This window comes from Carassius gibelio, chromosome A21 (assembly GCF_023724105.1).
Source record: "Carassius gibelio isolate Cgi1373 ecotype wild population from Czech Republic chromosome A21, carGib1.2-hapl.c, whole genome shotgun sequence".
NCBI classification, from domain to species: Eukaryota; Metazoa; Chordata; class Actinopteri; order Cypriniformes; family Cyprinidae; genus Carassius; species Carassius gibelio.
This window is the reverse complement of record NC_068391.1, coordinates 15,135,648-15,160,677: the sequence shown is the minus strand read 5'-3', so window position 1 is coordinate 15,160,677 and position 25,030 is coordinate 15,135,648. Positions and strand designations below refer to the sequence as shown.

Below are 25,030 nucleotides of genomic sequence, written 5' to 3'. Positions count from 1 at the left end.
GCTGAAGCCTGGTAAGAGTGCAAATGCCCCTTCTAATTACAGGCCCATTGCGCTTACCTCGCAGTTAGGGAAAACAATGGAGAGAATAGTAACAGATAGGCTGACATATTATATATATGGAAAGTAAAAACTTGTTCTGCCCTTTTCAAAGTGGTTTTTGTAAGGGAAGAAATACGATGGACGCAATTCTATGTTTGGAGTCAGAAGTGAGAAAAGCCCAGACAAACAAAGAAATAGTGGTTGCTGTCCTTTTTGATAGAGAGAAAGCTTACAATATGTTGTGAAAGGAGGTATTGTTGATGAAGTTTGAGAAACTTGGTACTGGAGGTAAACTTTATAATTGGGTACTGGATTTTTTATTTGGAAGAGAAATTGAGGTTAGAGTTGGCACGGCCTATTCTAGTACATATGCTGTAGAGAATGGTACACCACAAGGGAGCGTCTGCAGTCCAGTTCTTTTCAACATAATGATAAATGACATTTTCGATCGAATTGTAGTATAGGCGAGTCTTTATATGCAGATGACGGAGCCCTTTGGATGCGGGGACGTAATCTGAAGTACCTGGAAAAGAAGATGCAGGATGCAATCGTGGTGGTAGAGGAATGGGCTAATAAGTGGGGCTTTAGAATGTCTGTTACTAAAACCCAAGTTATTTGTTTATCAAGACGACATAAAGACATTACATTAAAACTTTATAAGCAAAAGTTGGAACAAGTGAGTGTTGTGAGGTTTTTGGGAGTTATATTTGACGAGAAACTTACATGGAAGTAGTTTATAGAGTATGTTCAAATTAAGTGAAAAAAAAGTTAATAATTTGTTTAGGTGTTTGTCTGGTCAGAACTGGGGAGCTGCAAGAGGAGCATTGTTGAGGATTTACCAGACTCTCATGAGGTCTTTCCTTGATTATGGCTGTTTATCATATATGGGAGCAGCTGAAAGTCATTTGATTAGGTTGGACAGAGAACAATCACAAGGGTTGCGTATTTGTTGTGGAGCTTTTAGATCATCTCCTATTGCTGCTTTGCAGGTTGAGACTGGAGAACTTCTGATGCGGTTAAGGAGAGTTAAGCTAATGTATGCGTACTGGGTCAATCTCCAGGGTCATAGCTGTGTTCACCCAGCAAAAGCTGTGTTGAAGGATTGTTGGGAACATCAGAAGTCTAACTACTATAGCTTTGGGTGGATTGTAGATATTAAAGCCCAGAATGTAGGCCTGACGCAGTTTAAGTTCAGTTCGGCTGTACCATGTTCATCTATACCTCCATGGCTGTTTGTTATTCCAGTAGTGGACTTGCAGCTACAACTGGCATTGAAAAAGTAAGGTAGCAGTACCCCAGAATGGCTTTTTGTTCAAAATTATTTTGAGCAGTTTAAAGAAAACCTTGTACTGTATACTGATAGGTCTAAAGATCCCGACAATGGCAGAACAGGAGCGGCAGTGAATATTTCACAATATAAAATCAAAATTAAAAGAAGAACTTTTGATTATCTTGCAGTCTATACTGTTGAACTTACTGCCATTGCTTTTAATTGGTTGTTGAGCTGTAGTTGCCTCAGACAGTCAAGCCGCATTATTGAGCATAAAAACAGGAAAGTCATGCAGACTAGATCTATTATACAAAATTTACCATATTGTTTCGGCTGCAGAGTAAAGGTGTTTGTGTTCAGTTTGTTTGGGTCCCTGCCCATGTAGGTATTGATGGAAATGAAGAGGTGGATATTCTAGCTAAACAGGCCTTGAAATTGGATGAGGTTAACATCAATGTCCCTCTACGCAAAGCTGAAAGGAAATCTATTATTCAGGAAAAAGTGATTGGGATGTGGCAAGAGCAGTGGGATAGTAATGACACTGGCAGACATCTTTACTGTGTGCAAAGAAATGTGGGAGGGGGTAGATCTAGGGATGGAAGTTGGAGAGAAGAGGCAGTGCGGACACGTTTAAGGATTGCCAATTCAGGTCTCAATAGATCTTTATTCCGTATAGGACAGATATCAGACAGGAGGTTGTGATTATTGCGGTCAGCCAGAAACAGTTGAACATGTCCTAATAGAGTGTAATAATTATATGGAAGAGCGTAGTTGTTTAACATCAGTCCTATATAAAGAAGGGAAAGCGCTTACTTTAGTTAATCTATTAGGAGATGTATCTAAAAGTGTTAAAAATCAAGTTATGACGTTTCTCAAAAATACGGGGTTGTTCTACCATATTTAATATGTACATATTTATATCATAAGTATGCGCACAGGTGAATAATTCCCTCTGACTATTCTCGACGACCACACTCCTGTCTGGTAGATGGCGGTAAATGCACCTTAAGTTGGTCTGCCAACCGCCAGTTAATCTCTAAAAGAAGAAGAAGAAGATGAAGAAGAAGAAGAACCTCAAAGGTCATAAAGAAGATCATCCTACAAAAATGGTTTTAATGAATTGTTGGGAACAAAATAAATTGTGTAGAAAAAGTTTTGGATGGAGTAGTAAAGAGTATGTAGAAGAAATGGAGGTAAATAGGTTTAAGATGAGCCCAACAGTGGTGATTCCTGAAAATGAACCATGGAGTTATACAACTCCCCATATAGATTTACATCTGTTGGAAATTAAAAAAGCAGAAAGAGAAGTAGACATGTCTTCAGCATTCTCTGTACACTTTAGAACACAATATCCTCAATACCTGCAAATATTTACAGATGGCTCAAAAGATCCAGAGCGTGAGACAACTGGAGCTGCCTTTTTAGTTCCAGAATGGGCAATGAGTTGTATAAAGCGAACATCCAATCATTTGGCAGTATATACTGTTGAAATGATAGCAATACTTTTGTCCTTGCAGTGGGTAGAAGATTATAAACCTGAAAAGGTTTTAATTTGTTCTGATTCACTCTCAGTTTTAAAGAGTCTAAGGTCTTTTAAATCCAGTCATCAAGATATTCTTTTTAGTATTTTACAGATATATTCTAGATTGGTTCAGAATGATATTTTAATCAGTTTTATTTGGGTTCCATCACACATAGGTATAAAGGGAAATGAGGAAGTAGATAAGTTAGCAAAACAAGCCTTGCAGAGAGAAGAAATAGAATTACAAGTTCCTCTAAGCAAGTCTGAAATTAAGGTTTTAATCTGGAAAAAGGTTATTGCAGAATGGCAAATAAAGTGGGACAACAACGAAAAGGGTAGATTTCTCTACAATTTAATTAACAAAGTAAGTAAAAAAATAAAACATATTGGTAAAACAAGGAAAGAAGAGGTTGTATATAATAGAATATTGCTGGGACATTCCAATCTCAATAGTACACTCAGAATATTAGGGAAGCATCCAAATGGACTATGTGAAGAATGCAAAGTAGAAGAAACAGTAACTCATGCAATTCTTGAATGTAAGAAATATGAGGAAGAAAGAAGTAGTATGATAGTTGAAATCAAGAAGAATGGAATTCAGGTGGTACATTTTAAATCTTTAATAAAATGGGCAAGTAAAATAAATAGTAAAGCCTTCTTTGAATTTCTTAAAAGGACAGGATTAATGAGTAGAATGGAACGCTCTGTTCCACACTCCGGAGCAGAAGGTGGCGGTAATGCACCTAATTACGCTGGTTGCCAGCCGCCGTTAAAAACCAAGAAGACGAAGACGAAGACCTCAGCCCAGTAGATGGTGGTAATGCACAATGATCGCAAACTAACAATAAAATTTACCGAAGAAGTAGTTCTGGCGGGTTCCCGGACCCCTGATCTGTATATCGGAGTGGCGCGCTAGTACAACAACAGCTAAGAGAGCGGCGAACAGAACAGCACTTTTCAAAAATAAAACCCGATTATTATTATTTGTTTAATATTGATTTTTTTTTTTAGTCCTCTCTACGAGACTTCAATCATGCACGTGATCAAGAGAGGTAAAGCCCTACTCTTCCTCCAATTACTTGGTTTATTTGCAACTTAGATAGATGCAAAAAAAACAATGCATGTATAATAATAAGCTTATGTATTGTTTATGTAATATTATCATAACCACAATTTTTTTCCAACTCGTAAATCAAACACGTTACGTTATTGACCCTAATCGTGTAGTAGTGACTAACTGAAATCTAAAGAGAAGAACGTTTATATAAAGACTTGATTAAGGTTGCAGATTTATCGATGGTGTTATTATATTGATTTTCCCGACACCATAACTTTACTTTAAGAATGATAAATTATGTGCTCATGTTAGCAGCACCTGATTTCTAACGTTAGCTGTGTTCTTTGTTAACAAAGTTGGCGCCAACCGCTTCACATAGCCACCCAGCTGACGTTCACAATTTTTGGTTCACAGAACGTAATTATAACTTTTTTTATGGTTGCAAAAAAATAACCTAGAAAATGACCACCATACAATGTTCTGAGAACTTTATTTTATGGTTACCTAAAATATAACCTTAAAAAAACGTTCCCCTAACGTTAGGGGAACGTTTTGTGTTTGCTGGGCAGTATTGAAACATTTGATATGAATGGCAGATACTCTGTAAATCGTCATGTAATACGTTGATCGAATTTAAAATGTAATGACTTGCTCATTATCAGGATATTTTAATGCACTTTTCGTATTTTATGTTTCTATTGGCAATTCATTAACTTACCGGTCCATGTTTTCGTGATTATGGATGGTGTTCTATTTGGCTTATTATATAATTAATAACTCATTTTTATTCATCTGGTCTTTTTCTTGTCTCAGATGGGCGCCAGGAGCGTGTTATGTTCGATAAAATCACAACGCGCATCCAGAAACTTTGCTATGGACTCAACGCTGAGTTTGTTGATCCTGTAAGTTATGAAATGCATCAAAACATCTTACATTTGTCACACGTTCTGAGGACAATCATCGCCTTGTCTAGAGGTTTCAGTCAAGTGGCAACCTCCCGCTCTCTCTCATGAAACCCACACGGAAGTGACTTAAACTTTAATTAATCGACTGGCTGCTACAAGCTGGCTGCAAAAAGGAGTCAATCCCATAGCCTCCCGTGTTAAAATTCCCAACTCTACAGCAGAAAAAAAATGTTTACAGCCTGGTTAAAAATTTTTTTGCCCTTCATATGACGACTGTCAAAGGGGTGTATTTTTTTATTTTATTTATACAACTCATTTGTTTAAATTATATTAAGCCTTAGAGTTCTAAGAAATCAAGGGCGTGGCCACTTGAGTGACAGGTGGATTGCTGCTGCTGTCACTGCCATCAGGCTTGGTGGGCGTGGTTTCTGCAAGCAGCTCCTGCCTTTTTTGCCCATTTTTGTTTATCCAGGAGTTACACACTGTGAAGTTGGTGACAGCATCCTCCACCCACTTTTGGCTTAAAAAAACGCTCTTTGGAAACATATGAGTGACATCACGGACACTATGTCCATGTTTTTATACATTCTATGGTTTCAGTCTTTTAGATGTAACAGGCCACCCAAATACAATCATCATTGTTGACGGTCTTTATCAATTTCTTTGTTTGTTTTAAGTTAATGTATTTATTGTACTCATTTGTTTTTTTTTCTTTTTCTCTAAACCCCTGGCCTAGTTGCTATTACAGTTATTCATCAAACAGTAGACCCATGACAGGTCTGTTAGAATAGCTATTACCCTAGTAATATTTAAAGAAACATAACACACAGTTTTGCCAATGTCACGGTAATTGAGTTTACGCAATTAACATTCTGTACACTCTAGGTCTTCCTTATAGCACTGTATTAAAATCATTTCAATTATAAAAAAGATGTCTACGAAGCCAAATGTAAAGCTCTGACCCTAAATCAAGTGGTTTTACTTTGCAGACTCAGATCACCATGAAGGTGATTCAGGGCCTTTACAGCGGCGTCACCACAGTAGAGCTGGACACCCTGGCTGCTGAGATCACTGCCACCCTCACCACCAAACACCCTGACTATGCCATTCTGGCGGCCCGCATCGCTGTGTCCAACCTGCACAAAGAAACCAAGAAGGTCTTCAGTGGTGAGTTGCTATGCATCACTTGTTTCATGTCTATGTGACAATTCAATATTAACTGAATCATAATGCTCTTATTTGCCGCTGATCACTTGCCTCCTCCAATCACAGAGGTTATGGAGGACCTCTACAACTATGTGAATCCCCTGAACGGCCACCACTCGCCTATGATTTCCAAGGAAACCCTCGACATTGTTTTGGCCAACAAAGATGTATGATTTCTCTTTGTCTGTTTTTCCGCAACAAAGTCACATTAGGGTTTAAGTATTTATAATTAATGTCATATTTCCTTTCGTTCCTAGCGGCTCAACTCTGCCATCATTTTTGACAGAGATTTCTCCTACAACTTCTTTGGCTTCAAGGTAATTCCAGAAATAGAAGAATGTGCATTATATGCACTTGTGAATCAAAATCTCAATCGATTTTGTTGTTAATCCTAGTTTTTAACATCTCTTTTAGACATTGGAGCGCTCATATCTGCTGAAGATCAATGGAAAGGGTAAGTCCTGGAATTCTTTCATTTGCATGCATTTAAACAGTCGAATTGAGACAATAGAAGCATGTAAAGAACAACCTTAAATGGGAAGAGTTAGATGAAAGAAGATAAATGTTCCAATGACACTTTGACCTCTTTTCCAGTTGCTGAGCGGCCACAACACATGCTGATGAGAGTGTCTGTGGGAATCCATAAGGAGGACATTGCGGCAGCTATAGAAACCTACAACCTGCTGTCTGAGAAGTGGTTCACTCATGCTTCTCCTACACTCTTCAATGCCGGCACCAACCGGCCACAGCTCTCCAGGTACATACCAGGAAGAACCTATCATCAATATCAGACACAAAAAGGCAGTTAAAAAAATAACAATAATAATATCAGGAGGCTTTTATACATAATGTATAATACAAGCTACTTTCTTTTGTCAAATGTCTAGTTGCTTCCTGCTTGCTATGAAGGATGACAGTATTGAGGGGATCTATGACACCCTGAAGCAGTGCGCCCTCATTTCTAAGTCTGCGGGAGGTATCGGGGTGGCAGTGAGCTGCATTAGAGCCACTGGCAGCTACATCGCAGGGGTGAGTTTCCTCTGTCTTCGGGTTACTGGAGCTGGTACTATTAAACTTGGCAGTTGGATTGAGTCAGTGTCTTTTGTTATTGTAGACAAATGGCAACTCAAATGGCCTGGTTCCTATGCTCCGTGTCTACAACAACACCGCACGCTATGTGGATCAAGGAGGAAATAAGGTGAGGCATTTTACATGTAAATTTTACATGTTTAAATTTAGCTTGGAAAAACCTGACATTTCCTCTCCTCCTCAACTCAGAGACCTGGAGCTTTTGCCATGTACCTGGAGCCCTGGCATTTTGACATTTTCGACTTCCTAGAGCTTAAAAAGAACACTGGTAAAGAGGAACAGAGAGCTAGAGATCTGTTTTACGCCCTCTGGATCCCTGATCTCTTCATGAAGCGAGTGGAGACCAATGCGGTGAGCACACATTAAACCACACAAACTATCTGAGATGTTTCTCAATACAACACTGCTGGTGAAAATTGAACTTTGGCATCACAGGAATAAATTACATTTTAAAACGGGGGTTGGCAAGCTATGGCAGGTGTGCCAACATGGCATGCAAAGTGGGGGAATGCATTAGGGCTGTCAAAATGGCTGAAAAACTAAATTCAAGTTTTGTGCTTAAATATTATTAAAATTCGAATTCTATTCAAATTTAAAATGCCTAATTTCAGTTAAGGTAATGAAAAGCTTTTGGCTGTTCTCCTGAGGCCACAAGAGGGCGCATTGAGCATAAGAGAACATGACTATCTGTTGAAAATATAAACGTGCCAAATGTTCAAAATAATGTTTATAAACCAATTATACTTAAGTTGCTTATAAGTATACTTAGTGTTCCTGTAGCTCAATTGGTAGAGCATTGCGGTATCAAACGTAAGGTTGGAGGTTCGATTCCCCGGGAACACATGAAAATTGATAAGTCGCTTTTGATAAAACATACATTATTTATTTATTTATTTATTAAGTTGCTTAAACAACTATAAATAAAACAGCATCATGTATGTATGCATAGTTTACTACAAAAGGCCAAAGTCAATCAGTGAATCTAGTGGCTTCGCCTAGATAGGCGTGCGACACTGATAAGGCTGCCTCATTAACACTCACCTAAAATTCAAATGCAACATTTTTGCAATTGAATGTGGACTTTTATTTTAATTTTGACAAATATTCAGGTTTAAAAAAAAAAGATTGACAGCCCTACGAAGCATAAGTTTAACATTGAAAGAGAGAGGTGAGATGGACAATTAATATCAGTCAGTATAATGGTTTTATGATAGAATTGATAAGTGACCGATGCAAAGCTGCAAACTACTTTTTTATTTTCTCAAAATGGCCATCATTAGTGGTTAACCAGAAAAATAAAAAAAAATGTCACTTCATGTCCAAAAGGTTTCCAACCCATTTTAAAATATATTCATATAGACATACATTTTTTAAAGGTGTTAAAAAATGTTAAACTTTATTTTTGATCAGATGATTTCATATAAATGCAAATATATACATTATACATTCCCCAGACTTTCCAATGGTTGCATATTTGTTTATGGTTTTATATTTATTTCCTTAACCAGTTCAGTTCAAATGCTTAATTTTAAAACCTATCCCATGCAGGACTGGTCTCTGATGTGCCCCAGTGACTGTCCCGGGCTGGATGAGTGCTGGGGAGAGGAATTTGAGAAGCTCTACATGAAGTATGAAAATATTAGTAATGCTTCTACTATAAAATTGTTAATGTCTGTTGATATTACGGTTTAATAATCACATTTAATGATCTTTTGCTCCAGATATGAGCAGGAGGGCAGAGCTAAGCGTGTGGTGAAGGCTCAGCAGCTGTGGTATGCCATCATTGAGTCTCAGACAGAGACTGGCACACCTTACATGCTCTACAAGGACGCCTGCAACCGCAAAAGCAACCAGCAGAACCTGGGCACCATTAAATGCAGTAACCTGTGCACAGAAATTGTAGAGTACACCAGTAAGGATGAGGTAAGGAGTGCAGAATGTGTACATGAAGTATAACAGAGTAGCTTACTGTCAGTCACACGCCATGTTGATTATTTGAAAGCGGGTTCATGAAGGAACAAACTCTCTCTTATAGGTGGCTGTTTGCAACCTGGCGTCCATCGCACTTAACATGTACGTCACCCCAGAGCGAACTTTTGACTTCCAGAAGCTGGCCTCTGTTACGAAAGTCATTGTGAAGAACCTGAACAAAATCATCGATATCAACTACTACCCAGTGCGAGAGGTGAAGCGCTGTTTTACTTCCGCCTTCAGACATATCCTACATTATTGTAATTGCTGTAGAGACTGATCTTCTCTCTCACACAACAGGCAGAGAATTCCAACAAGCGTCACAGGCCCATCGGTATCGGCGTTCAGGGTCTGGCTGATGCCTTTATCCTCATGCGTTTCCCCTTTGAGAGCGCGGAGGCTCAGCTCCTCAACACACAGATCTTTGAGACCATCTACTACGCTGCGCTGGAGTCCAGCTGTGAGCTGGCTGCAGAATGTGGGCCGTATGAAACATATGCCGGGTCTCCTGTGAGCAAGGGCGTAAGTTAGATGTTATAGTAATATAAGCAGAGTTTCTGCGGGTCTTAAAAACCTGTAGAATCCTTATATAAGGAATTTGGATATCAGTTGAGATGTACAGGGCTCTAATTGTTCCTGGCATGATTTCACAGATCCTGCAGTATGATATGTGGGAGAAGACACCTACAGACCTGTGGGACTGGGCCGCACTCAAGGAGAAGATCGCAAAGTTAGTAACCACTTGATTCATGATTCATAATCACAACAAATCTGTGGAAGACCTGGAAGTGTCATGGAGAAGTGTTTTAATACATAGTTTGGTAATTGTGATTAAAAAAAAGAGCACAAATATGAGACACAATATAAGATTTATTTTAAGTATGCATAGTACATTTGTCAATTTTTATAAATCATTTTATATAAGTTGGAATAATATTTCTTATTTTTGCTTCTCAGGCATGGAGTGCGTAACAGTCTGCTGCTGGCTCCCATGCCCACTGCTTCCACCGCTCAGATCCTGGGCAACAACGAGTCAATCGAGCCGTATACTAGCAACATCTACACACGCAGAGTTCTGTCTGGAGAGTTTCAGGTGAGCCTGGCGTTACATTATACATGTGCAAGAACAGATAAACTACTGATTTTGTGTAAAATTAACTGGTGGGTTACATTTACTTCTAGATCGTGAACCCACATCTTCTCAAAGACCTCACAGAACGAGGACTTTGGAACGAAGAAATGAAAAACCAGCTAATCGGTCAGAACGGATCCATTCAGGTTAGTTGGCATTTCCAATTCGGATGACAATATCAGTTTTTTTTTTCTCCTTCTTAAATGTCCTCCTTTTTGTAGGCTATTCCCACAATACCAGATGACCTGAAGGAGCTGTATAAGACTGTGTGGGAGATCTCTCAAAAGACCATCTTAAAGATGGCTGCGGACAGAGGAGCCTTCATTGACCAGAGCCAGTCCCTCAACATCCACATTGCTGAACCCAACTATGGCAAACTGACCAGCATGCACTTCTATGGCTGGAAGCAGGTAAATAGAATAGATACTTCCTTAGCAAGGATTTGGAAGTCTGTAAGTTAGAATTGATAGATCAACGGTGCATCTGCTGTTCTCCACAGGGTCTTAAAACAGGAATGTACTACCTGAGAACTAAACCAGCCGCCAACCCCATCCAGTTCACTCTCGACAAAGAGAAACTGAAGGAGACGCAGGAAAGTACAAGCAACGAGGAGGAAACCAAAGAACGCAACAAAGCAGCTATGGTGTGTTCATTGGAGAACCGTGATGAGTGTCTGATGTGCGGTTCATGAATTGATCTCCTGTTGACAAGGAACATTAGGATGGCTAACAATATGCATCTTGTACAGTATTATATCTTTTTTTAAATGGGCTTAGAGAATAATTATTAATTTACAATTTCTGTATTCCAAGAATGAATTCAATAAAGTCTAACTTGGATCAAATTTATGAAGTGGTTTTGGAATAATTTTGAATATGATGCTTGAGGTGGAGTTCCATTGAACTCATGGGTGGGTTAACACAGAACTCATTGTAATTTTTAGTGTTATGCAGATGTGACATCGGGGAATTATATTTTTGGAAACGTATGTGTGATTTGTTTAGCTTTAAGTACTGACTTTGAGTCAGTTTCACTAGCATTTAAACACCTTTTAACTTCTAACCCAAAGTCCAGTCATAAAACTCCAGATGGTGCAGGCCGATAGGTCAACCTAGTCTGATATAATCACATTATTATTCACATGGTGCAGCTGATTGGTTTTAATTGGATCAGCAGCCAATGAGCTTGCTGCTCACATTCAAATACTTGGTCAGTACTTGCTGTAGCAGTTGCAGCCCCTGTCAGAAACCCTTCACCTTCCCCAGCTCCACCTGTATACATCTGCTATGGGGTAGTTTCATGTTACATGTGCAGCAGCAGTATGTCTGGATTTATTGACAGTAGCAAGTCTCCATACTTGCTCTGCTGCAGTGGCATAGCAGATCTATTCCACCAAGCCCGTCAACACATTAACATTACAGTGTATATTAACGTTAACATTTTCGAGCATTTTCATGAAGTTAAATATAATAGTGCTGCAGATATTGTTTGCTGATGTAACTCCACCAGCATTACCCTGTGTGCTGTAATGGTTGATATATTCCTATGGTTATGAGAACAGGTGTGACGTTCCAGTAGAGGTGCATGGGGAGGGTCTGAGGCTACAGGTGACCGGTTAATGAATAGTCAGGGGCCTCATGGGAAAGGCAGCTGTGTCACAAACAGCAGGTGCTAAACAAGCTGCAACATGTGCATGTGATCTCTAGGGTGATAAATGTGCTCTCATGCATCCATGTATTCATGTTTTTATATATATACTGTATAGAGAGAAAGTTCAAATGAATAAATAATTGTTTTAATAGAAATTAATTTCTATTACAGTGACATTATACATTGCATATTTATTTTGAGTACAATATTGCTAAATCGTGCCCTATGAGTTTTATAGATGACATGACTACTATGATGATTTAATCTACATGATTTACAAATTATTTTACAGTTTCAGAAGACCAAACAACCAGAATGTTTCTTTCAAAGGACGTTATACGGTATACACAATGGCGCCAAAAAGTATTTTGTCACATAAGGCACACTTAAAAACAGACTGCTGTTTGTAAGTTTTGAGGTTGGTAGGAAATACAGCAAAACTAATATTGTCAAATATTATGATTTAAAATAACTTTTCTATTTGAATGTATTTTTAAATGAAATGAACCTATGATGCAAGATACATTTTCAGCTTCATTATTCGTCTTCAGTCACGTGATCCTTTAGAAGTTATTCTAATATGCTGATTTGCTCAAGAAACTTATTATCAATTTAGGAGACAGTTGTACTGTTTTTTTTTTTTTTTTTTTTTTTTTTTTTTGGTTTGTTTAATTTTTGATCAAATAAATGCAATACCTTGCATTGCTAGAAGTATTCATTTCTTTCAAAAAAATCTTGCAGACTCAGTTTTTTATATCTCCTATGGCATAACCAATTGCCATTTATTTTATATATATATATATATATATATATATATATATAGCTCAAGTGAACATTTCACTTTGTAATCTTCCAAATTATTACAACAGTTTGAAGTTATATTTAAAATGTAACAATATTCAAATGATGTCAATATATTCATAGTTAAAGTGATAAACTACACCTTTGATATTTTATTTTCAGTTGTGATGAAATTTCAGACATTTTTAGTGTGGCAAAAGTGTCTAAATACTTTCTGAGGCCACTGTAGAAAAGCATTTTAATATCTTAAAACACACAAAAAAGTTATCAGCTAGGTTCATGGTTCTCATAAAGTAGTCATTTCAAACTAATCTTGGAAGAATTATTCCTATCATTAAGGACTGCTAGTTGAGAGGTCAAATACTTGAGAACCAAAACCGGTGTCTTGGGAGTCATCACTGCCAGTTGGTGATGATACTTGGTTTCCAATGAAAGTAAAATTCCTCTCTAGCTTTTCCTCTATCCTCTTTGCTAAGAAACTCACTAGGCTCGTCTGACTCAGGTTTATCTTGATGCCCTCTCCTGCATTTTCATTGATGACTTCAACTACATCTTCTGTCATTTCATTACTTTCCTCAACCTCTATGTTTTTCTCCGTCTCTGCATCATCTAGATCTTTTCCTCCTGTGGCCTCTTCATTTAATTCCTCCTCATTATCACTGGTTTCCTCCTCCACCATCATCTCATCTTCTCTTTTTGCTCTAGCTTCACTTTCAGCATCTGTATTGGCCTCTATATCTATGACTGTCTCACTTGTATTCTTTTCAGCACCAGCCTCCATGCTAATATCAGTGACATCATTATTCCCCGTCTCCATGTCCCCTTCATCTCCTCCCCCATCTGTCTCATTCATGTCTTCCACAGCATTATCCGTTTCTCCCTCGCCGTTTTGCTCTTCATTTGATTTCCTGTCTGACTCTGTATCAGCGGCCGGTGACTCCTGCATGTCTGCAGTCTCTTCCTCCTTCTCTTCTACAGTCCCCAATGCTGGTTGTTCATGGTGTAAAGGCTCATGTAATGGAACAGTCTTTCTCTCGTTGCTGTTGAAGCCCCTGAAGTTGTTTTTGGCTCCAAGGATGTACTTCCCCAGGAAAGAAGATCCTCCTGACGGATCTCCCTTGGTGTTGTCCGAGTAGTCAAACACGTTCGTTTGAATCTGTTTCATTTCAGCATGTAGCTGGCCAATCACTTTGCTCAGCTCTGTGATCCGGTTCCCAACGTCTGGAGGAAAGACATTCCAGATCACTTCAACATTTTCAGTGCATGTAAAAACTATAGTATGAATGTATATGTATAAAGGGGGCCAGAGCCTCAAGATGACTTATAAATGATTTAAAATATGACTAAATGACTAAAAGCAAGATATTTCTAACCCTCTTTACTTAATTTTTTTCTTTGAAGAACCTGAATGGTATCTTGTAAACTTGTCAAAACTCTGATACTACGTCATAATGTAGCCACTCCAGGAGCAAAAATGTTTAGTAATTCCTATAACTGCCTTGTGTTAATGTCTTAATAATGCAAAATGTAACTGAAAACACATGCAATATAGTAGCTAGCACAGAATTGAATAATAAGGGAGGAGTACGCTTATAAAAAACAGAGTATGGTCTTAGGGACAAGAAATATTATTGAAAGAATTCGAAACTGATATAATTCAAATGTCTGTTAAAGGCAAATCATTACAACTTTTCAGAATAAATACATCCAATGAGTCTTTAACAAAACCTTGTGAGTCTTACCTTTGCGCTTCGTCTCTTCAAACTCTCTCCTGGCAGATTCGATGTAGCGCTGAACCAGCGCGCGGATGACCTGCTGTCTATAGGGAATACGGTTCTCCGCTGGACCCACGTCATCCTTCAGTGTTCCATTTACAAAAGAGACAAAGGAGGCATCGATTTTTTTTTTTCCAACATGCTGTAATTTGTGTTTTATTATAAATTCTTGTGTGAAATAGCAATGAATAGCACCCCAGAATATGTATGTAAATCGTAATATAGAGTAAAGGTGAGTTGTAATCCTGAAAGACTGAAAAGTGTACCATAGATGTAAGTGGAGGGTAGTCTGGAGCAGAGTTACAGTTGAAGCAACAGCAGCAGATACGTCTGAAAATTCCTCTGAAATATAAAGAAAAGAAATGGTAAACAACACTGGGATCAAAATAACATTTTTCTCCTTTATAATCTGTACCACTTAAAAAAGTAAAATGGAATAGTTTAGTAATTTATGAATAATTGTTTTTTTTTTAACAAATTAAATCAATCACTGACAAATAACAACCTTTATACAGCGTTTTATTTGATTATAATATATTTTTAATTTAGATAAATATAATAGTAAATAATCAGATTACTTTTCAAATAAACAAAAGCTTAATTTATTTAAAACTTAGGTAAATGTACCAATACATAATGCATTTATAACTTTATATTTAAACATTTAATTTAATTTCATTTTTATAATGTTACTTAAATGTAAAATGTTTAATAAAAAATAAAATAATACACTAATATTTCATTTTTTTTTTAAATCAAAATATCAAATGCCAATTGCTTTTATTGTTTTGTACTCCTCAATAATGGACTCCATCAAATAAGAGCTGAAAGCAACCTTAAAAGATAGAAAAGGGCCTTTGGAGAGGGGATGATGTTGAAAGGGACAGGCATAGTCAGTCCTTCTCTGAAATAACTCAGGTAGAGCTTTGAACGGGCAAATTTCCACTCTACATCAGCATCATCCTGCAGAGATGAACAATGTATGTGAAACACCAAGCTTATATTGTTAGCGTATATATATATGTTACACCAGTCAGTTCTTCAGGCTTACCTCAATCTTCTGAAAAGAGTTGGTGATCATAGCGATGAGCATGTTTAGAAGTACAATGACAATGATCAGAGTGTAGATGCCATAAAGGATTCTGCCAACAAACTCCGCCAAAACAAACTCCGGCATGTCCACATAGGTCTGGTCGGCCATCCCAAACATGGTCCAGAAGAGGAAGCTGAAGGTTTCATTTAACCTGTGAATGTAAACAGATGTGGCGTTGCTCCATTTCGAAGATGATCTCAAACTCAACTCATTGATTCGATTTAAGTAGCTTTATCCAATTGGATAAAACCCAAAATACCTTCCAAGATTTGGTGTAATCATATATGGGACGTAGATATTGTTGATGCCACACAGGAAGGCAGTTCCAATGATCACCAAAATGAACATAAATCTGGAGAGAAAAAGAAGCAGTTCCTCAAATGTTCCTTCAAGATACCATTAATCTTTACAATCAACATGACACAGTTGAATACCTCATCATGTCGTCAATCATCTTTCCAATGGAGATCTGCAGGGTGCCAAGAGACTCGTCTGCTGGAAGGATGTAGGCCAGGCGAGTGAAACTCAGCATGCTGGTCACTGCAAACAGCACCTCAGCGATGAACTGGGGATCCTCCTGATGCCACTCATCACGCACTGTACAAACAGAAATACATTACACTAGCAGGCTAATGAGCTGCCATATTGTAGGCTAAATTGTGACGCTTAGTGAAGTGTTTTCTCTCACAAGTCTCGGTGAAGTAGACACACTCATCCTGTTTGTCAGGTGTCTGGCAGAGGAAATGGACCTTGAGCATGATGACCACTCTCAGGGCGAATGAAGCCAGGTACATGCTGAGAACCATCACATCCAGACAGTTCCACCAGTCTAGGAAATAACTCCTCAAGCCCTCGATCCAAATTTCCTTACACTCGAACCAGAAAAAACCTGTTTGACAGGATTGAGAACCATTACATTTTTGTTTTATGTCTCAAAAACGCAGACCTGAAGTTGAAGATCGTGCAGCAAAATGAATGCAGAACTGATTCCCTACCAACCACCCAGATCATGTGGAAGGAGTTGTGCAGGATGGTCTGCTCACGAGAGGCAAAGCTGTCCCGGTACACCTCCATGGCAATAGATTCCCCCAGAAGCGTGATCAGGAACCACATATATGATGCCGAATGGAGAAGGAATTTAATCACTGGGATCTTCAGAATCTTCCCCAACTGAGAAGAAAATAGAAGATGGTTCACTTGTTGGTAGAATATTCCTGCCATGGACCATATGTCCAGGGTGTTTCCCTGCCTTCATCCTGAGATGCTGGGATGGATTCCAGCATCCCAGCAGCACTTTGGAGAACGGGTGGATTCATAGAAGTCTGTGAAAACAAACCTATAGAACTGACTGGATAAAACTGAGGAAACAATGTGTTCTCACTTTGTTTGGAGAGATTTCTTCCAATGTGTTAATTAAAGACAGATTCTGCAATAAACAGCAATCCTATAGTGTAGAACGCTTGAATATTTGAAGATATCTGGCGAAAACCTTTGACTTTGGTGCGATCCAGTAGATGAGGCAAAGGACGGGCATGGTCAGGAAGATCCCAAACGACACCAAGAGCTTCCAGGCTGTTCTGCTGCCCCTCCAGCCTGATAGTTTGCCACACCAGATGGAGGAAAGCACCTGCTGGCAGATCGGGTGGGCTACAAACTGCAGTACAAACAATGATTAGCTAAATGAATAAATAGCAGTTGCTTTATTAATTCTGTTTTAAGGGGTTAAAGCTTGGGGTTCTACTTGTTTTTGATTATAGTTGACGGCAAGCCTTAGGCGAGCCAGGTTTGGAATGCCCTCCTCGAACGCCTGCTGGTCAAACTCGTCCTCGCTGTCTCCATCCTGATCCACAAGACTGTTTAGGATGGTGGTGACCTCACTTTGGTTCCGGCACATTCCGAGCAGCTCCACGGCAAACTCCTGGCACAGCTGCTCCAGGGCGAGATACTGAGGCTATTGAAGCACAGGGAATGTAAACAGTAAAATGTATAAAAAATATATATATATATAGTTGATTTCGTAAAAATTCTCCATGTAGGATTTAGCCACTGCTTTTTACTACCGTATTTTTCGGACTATAAGTTGCACCTAAGTTTAAGTCGCATCAGTCCAAAAATACGTCATGATGCGGAAAAAAACATATATATAAGTCGCACTGGACTATAAGTCGCATTTATTTAGAACCAAGAACCAAGAGAAAACATAACCGTCTACAGCCGCGAGAGGGCGCTCTATGTTTTCAGTGTAAACTGAGCAGCATAGAGCGCCCTCTCGCGGCTGGAGACGGTAATGTTTTCCATTCATTTCTCTTGGTTCATTTCTCTCGGTTCATGTCAAATTAATTTTGATAAATAAGTCGCACCTGACTATAGGTTTCAGGACCAGCCAAACTATGAAAAGAAGTGCGACTTATAGTCCGGAAAATACGGTACTATGAGGCCTTCTAAAGAGCCCTGCTTTACTCAACCTTGAATTCAGGTTCCTTTTTTGACAGCTTGCGGAGATCCCGGCTGAGTCGAAAGGCACTGAGCATGGCATCATCTGCGGTGATGGACAGATAGGCACGGCTGGCGATACCTCGGTAGGTGTTGATACGAGACAGCGAGAACTTGAGCAAATCATATTGGCGTCCATTTGTGCACTCCAGACATATGCATGAGATTTTATGCGGCCAAGGAATTTCGTGACCTTTCTGATTGAGCATCGTCACAATGTCATACAGATCCTTCTGACAGGCCAGTGTCAAGGGTGTCACTCCAGGGGCAAACTGAGAATCGTCAATGGAGTGGTCAAAAATGGCCATTGAGAATGAGCGCACATCCATCTTGTTTCCCTTCTCCAGATCAAGCTGGTCCAGGAGGCGCTTGACCACACGAGGCTGGTTGGTGTCCACAGCCACAAGAAGAGCTTCGTGGATCTTCCGGAAGTCAAACTTGACCCCTTGGAGAAGGGTGTCCATGGTGTCCTCATTGCCCAGTCGGATGGACAGGTTCAGTGCTTCTCTCCATAGCCTGTCCTCAGAGTCGTCCAGCTGGCGGATGATCCCGTCACCCGTCCTCAGCAGAGAATAGACCATGTTCACGTTGCCCTCTCGGATGGCCCCCAGGAGCTCCGGAGGGAAGCGAAACTTCTTGTTCACGATCTCGCGCCATTGTTCTGGCTATTCAAAGGGAAGATAAAATCATTTTATTACACAGCAAGACCAAAATAGCTCTAAAACAGGAATATAACACTGAGGTCTAGACATCTGTTGGAATAAAAGCTTATATATCATCTCAGATTGTTTCTTGTACCATTTCACTGCGGCTCATATTTCATCTTCGAAAAACTAAAGCAACTATGCAATGCATGAGAGAAAGAGAGAGAACAATTATTTTGCCTGACATTGAATTTCTTATTTTAATTAGTTGCTTTACAAAACTGCCATTTTAATTTTATTTTAACAGGATGTTCTCATTATCTTAACATAGAGGAAGGATTTTTTTATTTCTATATTGAGAAAGTCATGGAAATAAATAAAATCTCAAAAAGTCATGTCATATTTCTAGCAATGTAGAAATGACTATTTCTGAGTTTTTTTTCTTTCTAAACAAGTACATTCACCTTTAAACCCTGAAAATTATATATATATACATACATATATATATATATATATATATATATATATATATATATATATATATTTTTTTTTTAATGCTGTTATTTTAATAATGCTACTAGCTTACATAATTCAAAAATGATAAATAAGCAGATTTGCCATTAAAGCAGAAGTACAATAAATATGTTGGGGGGACTTCAAATATAGGTATATATACATATACATATATATGTATGTATTCATATTAATATTCAGTATTCTTTATTTTAGGTCACCAATAAAATACAATGAAATTAGTAACTTTTTACACAAGTTATTATGCTGATATTAAAATTTCTGACGATAGAATGTAAAATACACACTTCTGATTTTGTTGTAACTTAATTATCAGATCAGACACATAACATACACAATTTCCAAAGACTTGATGCATGCTTAGAAAAAGAAATTCACAAAATAAATGTTTACAGTGAACAATGTATGTTTCTTACCGTGAGGTTTTCCATCATCAGATACAGCAGGTATATACAGTAAATATTACAGTGAGTTTGTATCAATGGTCTCACATGCCCACTGTATATCCGAGAAGCAGACAAAGCAGCTCCAAAAGCAAGTCAGTAACGCTGTATTATGAGGCTCTAATCCTGATCTGAGGAGAGTGATTAAGACACTAGTTAAGCGAGTCCAAAGGTTTGCCACCACTGAGGAGTCAAAACACGGGTGAATGATTTCATTCTGAACAAACCAAATAACAGGTGCAATTCCCCAAAGAACACGACCAATTAAAAAAGCAACTGTAACATTATGTTGCATCCCATTAGATCTCACAAAGGAATTCTTCTGAATTTCCACTCCTCCATCAGTGCACTTCCTCCTTTCCACACCTCTGTAAACATCAGGGCTCAACAATAAGGATGGCCCCATGATACAGGGTCAGTGTGAGAGGTCATCTCAGGCTAGAACTGAAATCACAAAATATCCAATTATTAAAATAAATGATCAAAAATACATTGATTTTTTTTTATTTAAAAAGGAACATTTTCTTTCTGACACATGCACTACATTTAAGTTTGTGATCAGTCAGGAAATATTGTTATGAAATTAATCCTTTTATTCAGGAAGGACACATTAAATTGATCGAACGTTACAGTAAAGACAGTTATGATACAAAAGATTTGTATTCAACAAGTTTATCACAGTTTACACAATAATATTAAGCAGCTCAACCTTTTTTTGACATTGATAATAAGAAATGTTTTTGAGCACCAAATGAGCATATTCGTATGATTTCTAAACTGAAGCAATCCTTGCTATCACAGGATAAACTACATTTTAAAATATATTCAAATAGAAAAGATTTTGCTTAAAAGTTAATATTATTATAAGTTTTTACTGTATTTTTGATCAAATAAAATGCAGCTTTGATGATCATAAGAGACTTCTTCATAAAAAGAAAAAAAAACACAGAAAACATCTTGCCTACCCCAAAATTTTAAACAGTAGTGTATACATAATTTTTTAATCAAAAAATATATTTCTTTTTGTTGTTGAGGAAGTGATAAAAATTACAAGGCGGAATCTAAACATTCTAAATAATAAATATAATGTAAACAATTACAAACAGCATTCTAATATGATCTTGATATCAAAAAGAGAGTGTAAAGCAGATAAGACGACAAACATTTCATAGTGACCAATGCTATAAAGTGCCTCTAAAAACAACAAAAACTGGAGAATGAAACTTTTCCTAAGCCAAAAAATTCCTAAGGCAGTAGTATATACAATGTTAGGCCAGAGAAACCAAGAGAATATCTGATTTGCATATTGCTATTTTGAAAAGGTTTCACTCAGTTCTGTCACGCAGTACCAGGCTCTACCGGGTCACCACAGGCGCTGGCGTGCTGCTGGGTACAGTCTGGGGGGAATCGGAAGGAGCATAGAGGACATGGAACCATATGCTGCTCATCTGCACCAGAGCCAAAAACAGAAGAGTGCAGTGAGATCATGACCTCTGGTTCCCTGACTCCCATGAGCGCCACTGAATCACAATCCAGGCAGGAGGAAGCATGGAAAGGCAGATAATCAGAAACTGAAGGATTCTACGTGGACAAAAGTCAAAGGAATAGAAGAAGAGCTTGTGAGTAGATTATGAACAGATATATTTGGTTGCAAAAATCCTCTCCAAATGCGTATGTACAAAATCACATTACCTCTACAAAGAGGGCATCTCGTCTCAGGAGAGCCCTGTGGAACCTGCTGGGCACTTCTGTGTGGGTTTGTTGAGCTGGGTTTATGGTCAGATGCTGTAGGTCTGGATTTCTTCTGTGAACCACCACTGTTAATAAAACTCCACCTGAATGACCACCACTGAATACAGACTAAATGGGTCTATAAAAATGAAGACTGGAGTAATGATGCTGAATAGTCAGCTTTGCCATTAAATAAAGAAAGGACATTTTAAAATACACTAAACTAGAAAACAGTTATTTTAAATTATAATATTTCACAATATAACTATTGAAATTAAATAATAATATCAACTATATAAGCTATATAAAATTTAGGTTTAAAAAGTCAAATGCGCTTTTTTGTGGTCAGAATGAAAAAAAACTTTGCAGACCCCAGTTTATCTATCCTTCAAATCAAATCTCTGCTCCTTAGGAGTCTTTGTTTGTTGACTTGAAGTCCTAAATCCACCTAATTCAGCCCAGATTCAAGACAGAAACAAGATTTGTATTATGAAAACAACATTTTTCCATTCTGTCTGTGTGGTGGCCAAATAACAACTTGCCTGTTGGGGTTTTCACATTATCTTCTCTTGGAGGTGTTGTGCTGGGTGTAGCACTGCAGGGGGATCCCAGCATTCCCCTGGGCTTTTTGAGGAGACATTCCTGAAAGGGAGTACAGAGTGCCTTCTGGATATCATGCTACTAGAAATCCAGTCTTGAAATAAAGAGTAAGTGTCACACACCTTGTTATTTGTCCAAAAAACATGTTTTGGACAGCTGGGCTGGAAAGCCACTCCATCATGGATGTCATCTTTTCTGGTGTGCGCTGTAAACAATTCCTACCAATTAAACCCAGTTAAAACGGTTGCTGTGCCACTCGATATATGGTATAAGAAAAGGCAAAAAGGACAGACCAAACCGTGAGCGTCTGTTGAAAAACTGAGTGAAGGTAACATGCAGTCTGACCCAGCTCTCTTCGGCAGTCTGAGGGAGAAAATCAGCTGGACATGGACACGTTTAAGACATTAACTCAGTCTTTCAACGCCAATGAACACAATTAAATCTTACGCACTTGCAATATGAAAAAAAGAATTGCGGACATGATTAGAAAAAGTTAAATGGTCTTTAAAAAACAATTACACTTCTGATCTTCACAGTCAAAACATATTAGGAAATGAGTGGGAAAAACTAAACTAAAAATACATGTACAATTTCATGGGGGATAAAATACTAATCAGCCTTAATGCAGTTGTATAAAACAAATCAAACTATATATCCAAAGGGAAAAAATGTCTATAAATATTCTTATAAGCAACTAATGCTTGGGTTTAAAATAAATTTGCTCGATTTTTTGTTGCATTTATGTAGCATTCATTTAAAATCATGTTTTTTAGTATTTATATTATTTTATATAGAATTCAATAATGCATCATTTAAGGATATAGTTTAGTACTAAGAAACCCACTAAAAGTCCAAAAAATTAAAGTAAAAATAGTATAATTATATATATATATATATATATATATATATATATATATATATATATATATATATATATATATATATATATATAACAAAACAATACAATAACAAAAATTTTATTAATAATAATAATAATAATAATAATAATAATAATAAAACTTATTTTCTTTGGTCTGTATTATGTTATGGACATTTAAATGGATAGAAATGAATAACTTTTATTAATATGTTTTTAGCTCTATATTATAACTTTAACGTTACAGGTCCACGAAAAGGTTATATAAAATATTATTGAATGTACATGAATGAACTTGTCATCTTTACCTAATGTTGTCCATGAAAGTTATCACAAAATGTCATCCATTAATGTCTAACAGTTAACATTATACTTCAACCAGACATTTACCTGTGATGTACACTAGACGTGTTTTATTTTGTTGGGCGCCATCGCATAAACAAAAACAATTCATTCAACGTGTTGCGTCATCACGTATTCGTTTTTCCCGCCTGAACTCAAATACTCCACCAGCCTCGCCTCGCCTCATCCGGTTCAGGGAAAATATCAGATGATGCCCTCTCGTGGCCTTTATAATAATGATCATACATGTATATTAAACAGATGCATTTCTACACTGTAAAAATTACTCTGGGGGGTGTTAAATACAACCCATTAAAATCAGTTAGATTTTACTAAAGTATATTAGTCAGTAAAATAGAAGTTAGAATTGGTTAGAAATAGTGTATAGGCTATGGGGTGTATATATATATATATATATATATATATATATATATATATATATATATATAGAGAGAGAGAGAGAGAGAGAGAGAGAGAGAGAGAGAGAGAGAGAGAGAGAGAGAGATAATACTGTAAGAGTGTATGATTGTTTTCCACTACAATTATTCATATTTGCTCTAGTCCAGTAAACTCATTCTGATTTTGATGCCAGCTGCTCTGTAAGCTATTGAATATAATTCCCATTGCACATTTTAAAATACTTTAAACACTAGAGCACTAGAGAAAAGAAAAGACTGACTATTGAAAATGAGAGGGAAAAATATTTTCTATGAAGAATTTGTCATGTTAAAATATGTTCACTATATGATCTAATATCTGCGCCTTATGTTATATGCATACCCTGAGTGAAACCAAACTGAAAACATAAAACAAAACAAAAAAAACTGGTTGGGCTTTAGTCAACCATCGCACTGAGGAAATCAAATGGATATTTTCGGCTATATTTTGCAAATGAGCCGTTATCGTGACTTTCTTTCTCCAGCTGTTCTGGGCCCCTCCTGTGAATGTTGTATGTGGGTGTGGGGAATCAGGGGGCCGCTGTAACCAACAGCTCTCCAGTAATCAAAACATCTGTCTCCCATCTTCGTCATCTAAATTACTGAGACCTACCATCATCCTACTTGAACAGGAAATCGAATAAACACAATCATGCATTTTCCCTTTAGTTCTGTTGTTTGTAGCTCTGATTTAGAAACATCTTCTTTAAAGAGTGATGTTAGGACCATAAGCTTACTGTTACTGAGGCAGGAAACAACTGGTAAACAAACAGTTGGTGAAAGTATAAATTCCAGTCTTTATGCTTCCTGTCAAGACTACACTGAGGAATTGTTTCCTATTTAAGTTAAAAACGATCCATATGAACAAATTTTGCCCTTATTTCCTAGAAGTTTAAATGTGTTCTATGTCTTAAAAATGACAAAACATAGACTAAACATACTTTAAAAGCAAATTTGTTATTAAAAACACAGATTTGAGCAGTGTGTAATCTCTTTTGTTATAACAGCTTTAATCTTCCATATACAGAATACAGCAAAACACACTTCATGAAAATACCTGCATGTTTAAGCAAATACATAAAAAAAACAAACATGGTTGTATCTTAAACGCCTAATTATTTTATAGGCTATATATATATATATATATATATATATATATATATATATATATATATATATATATATATATATATATAGGAATATCATTCATTTCATGAATATCAATTAATTGTGTTAGGGTTAATTGACCTAATCAGTATGTGTCTATTAATAAAATATGTGATAGGCTATTTTACAAATTTACAGCATGTAAATATGTTTATGTAAATTTGTACATCTAGCCTACTTGTCCTTACACTATACTGCAGCTCCTAGGCTATACCTAAACTAAAACTGCTTACTTAAGGGACAGTTTAACCG

At 37.4% G+C, this 25,030-nt stretch overlaps 2 protein-coding genes and 1 long non-coding RNA gene across 3 annotated transcripts; 1 reads left to right on the top strand and 2 right to left on the bottom strand.

Moving 5' to 3' along the window:
- Window positions 1–3,628: 3,628 nt before the first annotated feature.
- LOC127942045 (ribonucleoside-diphosphate reductase large subunit) lies at window positions 3,629–11,035 on the top strand. The gene is made up of 19 exons (XM_052537572.1): window positions 3,629–3,883; window positions 4,702–4,790; window positions 5,783–5,960; window positions 6,066–6,166; window positions 6,257–6,316; window positions 6,414–6,453; window positions 6,594–6,756; window positions 6,887–7,028; window positions 7,114–7,197; window positions 7,278–7,439; window positions 8,637–8,716; window positions 8,810–9,011; window positions 9,124–9,273; window positions 9,360–9,581; window positions 9,713–9,789; window positions 10,017–10,152; window positions 10,242–10,337; window positions 10,413–10,601; window positions 10,691–11,035. The coding sequence occupies exons 1-19, from the start codon at window positions 3,865–3,867 to the stop codon at window positions 10,880–10,882; spliced, it is 2,382 nt and encodes a 793-aa protein (XP_052393532.1). The 5' UTR covers window positions 3,629–3,864; the 3' UTR covers window positions 10,883–11,035.
- A 1,614-nt stretch (window positions 11,036–12,649) lies between these two features.
- On the bottom strand, window positions 12,650–19,926 carry trpc2b (transient receptor potential cation channel subfamily C member 2b). Its single transcript, XM_052537571.1, has 13 exons — window positions 19,598–19,926; window positions 17,976–18,668; window positions 17,252–17,461; window positions 17,000–17,164; window positions 16,506–16,680; window positions 16,199–16,399; window positions 15,945–16,107; window positions 15,770–15,862; window positions 15,469–15,661; window positions 15,253–15,380; window positions 14,684–14,759; window positions 14,385–14,499; window positions 12,650–13,863 (listed from the first exon to the last, which is right to left on the bottom strand). Exons 1-13 carry the CDS (start codon window positions 19,613–19,615, stop codon window positions 12,977–12,979), a joined length of 3,117 nt encoding a protein of 1,038 aa, XP_052393531.1. The 5' UTR covers window positions 19,616–19,926; the 3' UTR covers window positions 12,650–12,976.
- Window positions 19,927–20,202: 276 nt separating this feature from the next.
- LOC127942137 (uncharacterized) lies at window positions 20,203–23,399 on the bottom strand. The gene is made up of 5 exons (XR_008149266.1): window positions 23,223–23,399; window positions 22,249–22,335; window positions 22,078–22,160; window positions 21,317–21,997; window positions 20,203–21,205 (listed from the first exon to the last, which is right to left on the bottom strand). It is a non-coding gene; the product is annotated as an uncharacterized LOC127942137 (long non-coding RNA).
- Between the last annotated feature and the right edge of the window lie 1,631 nt (window positions 23,400–25,030).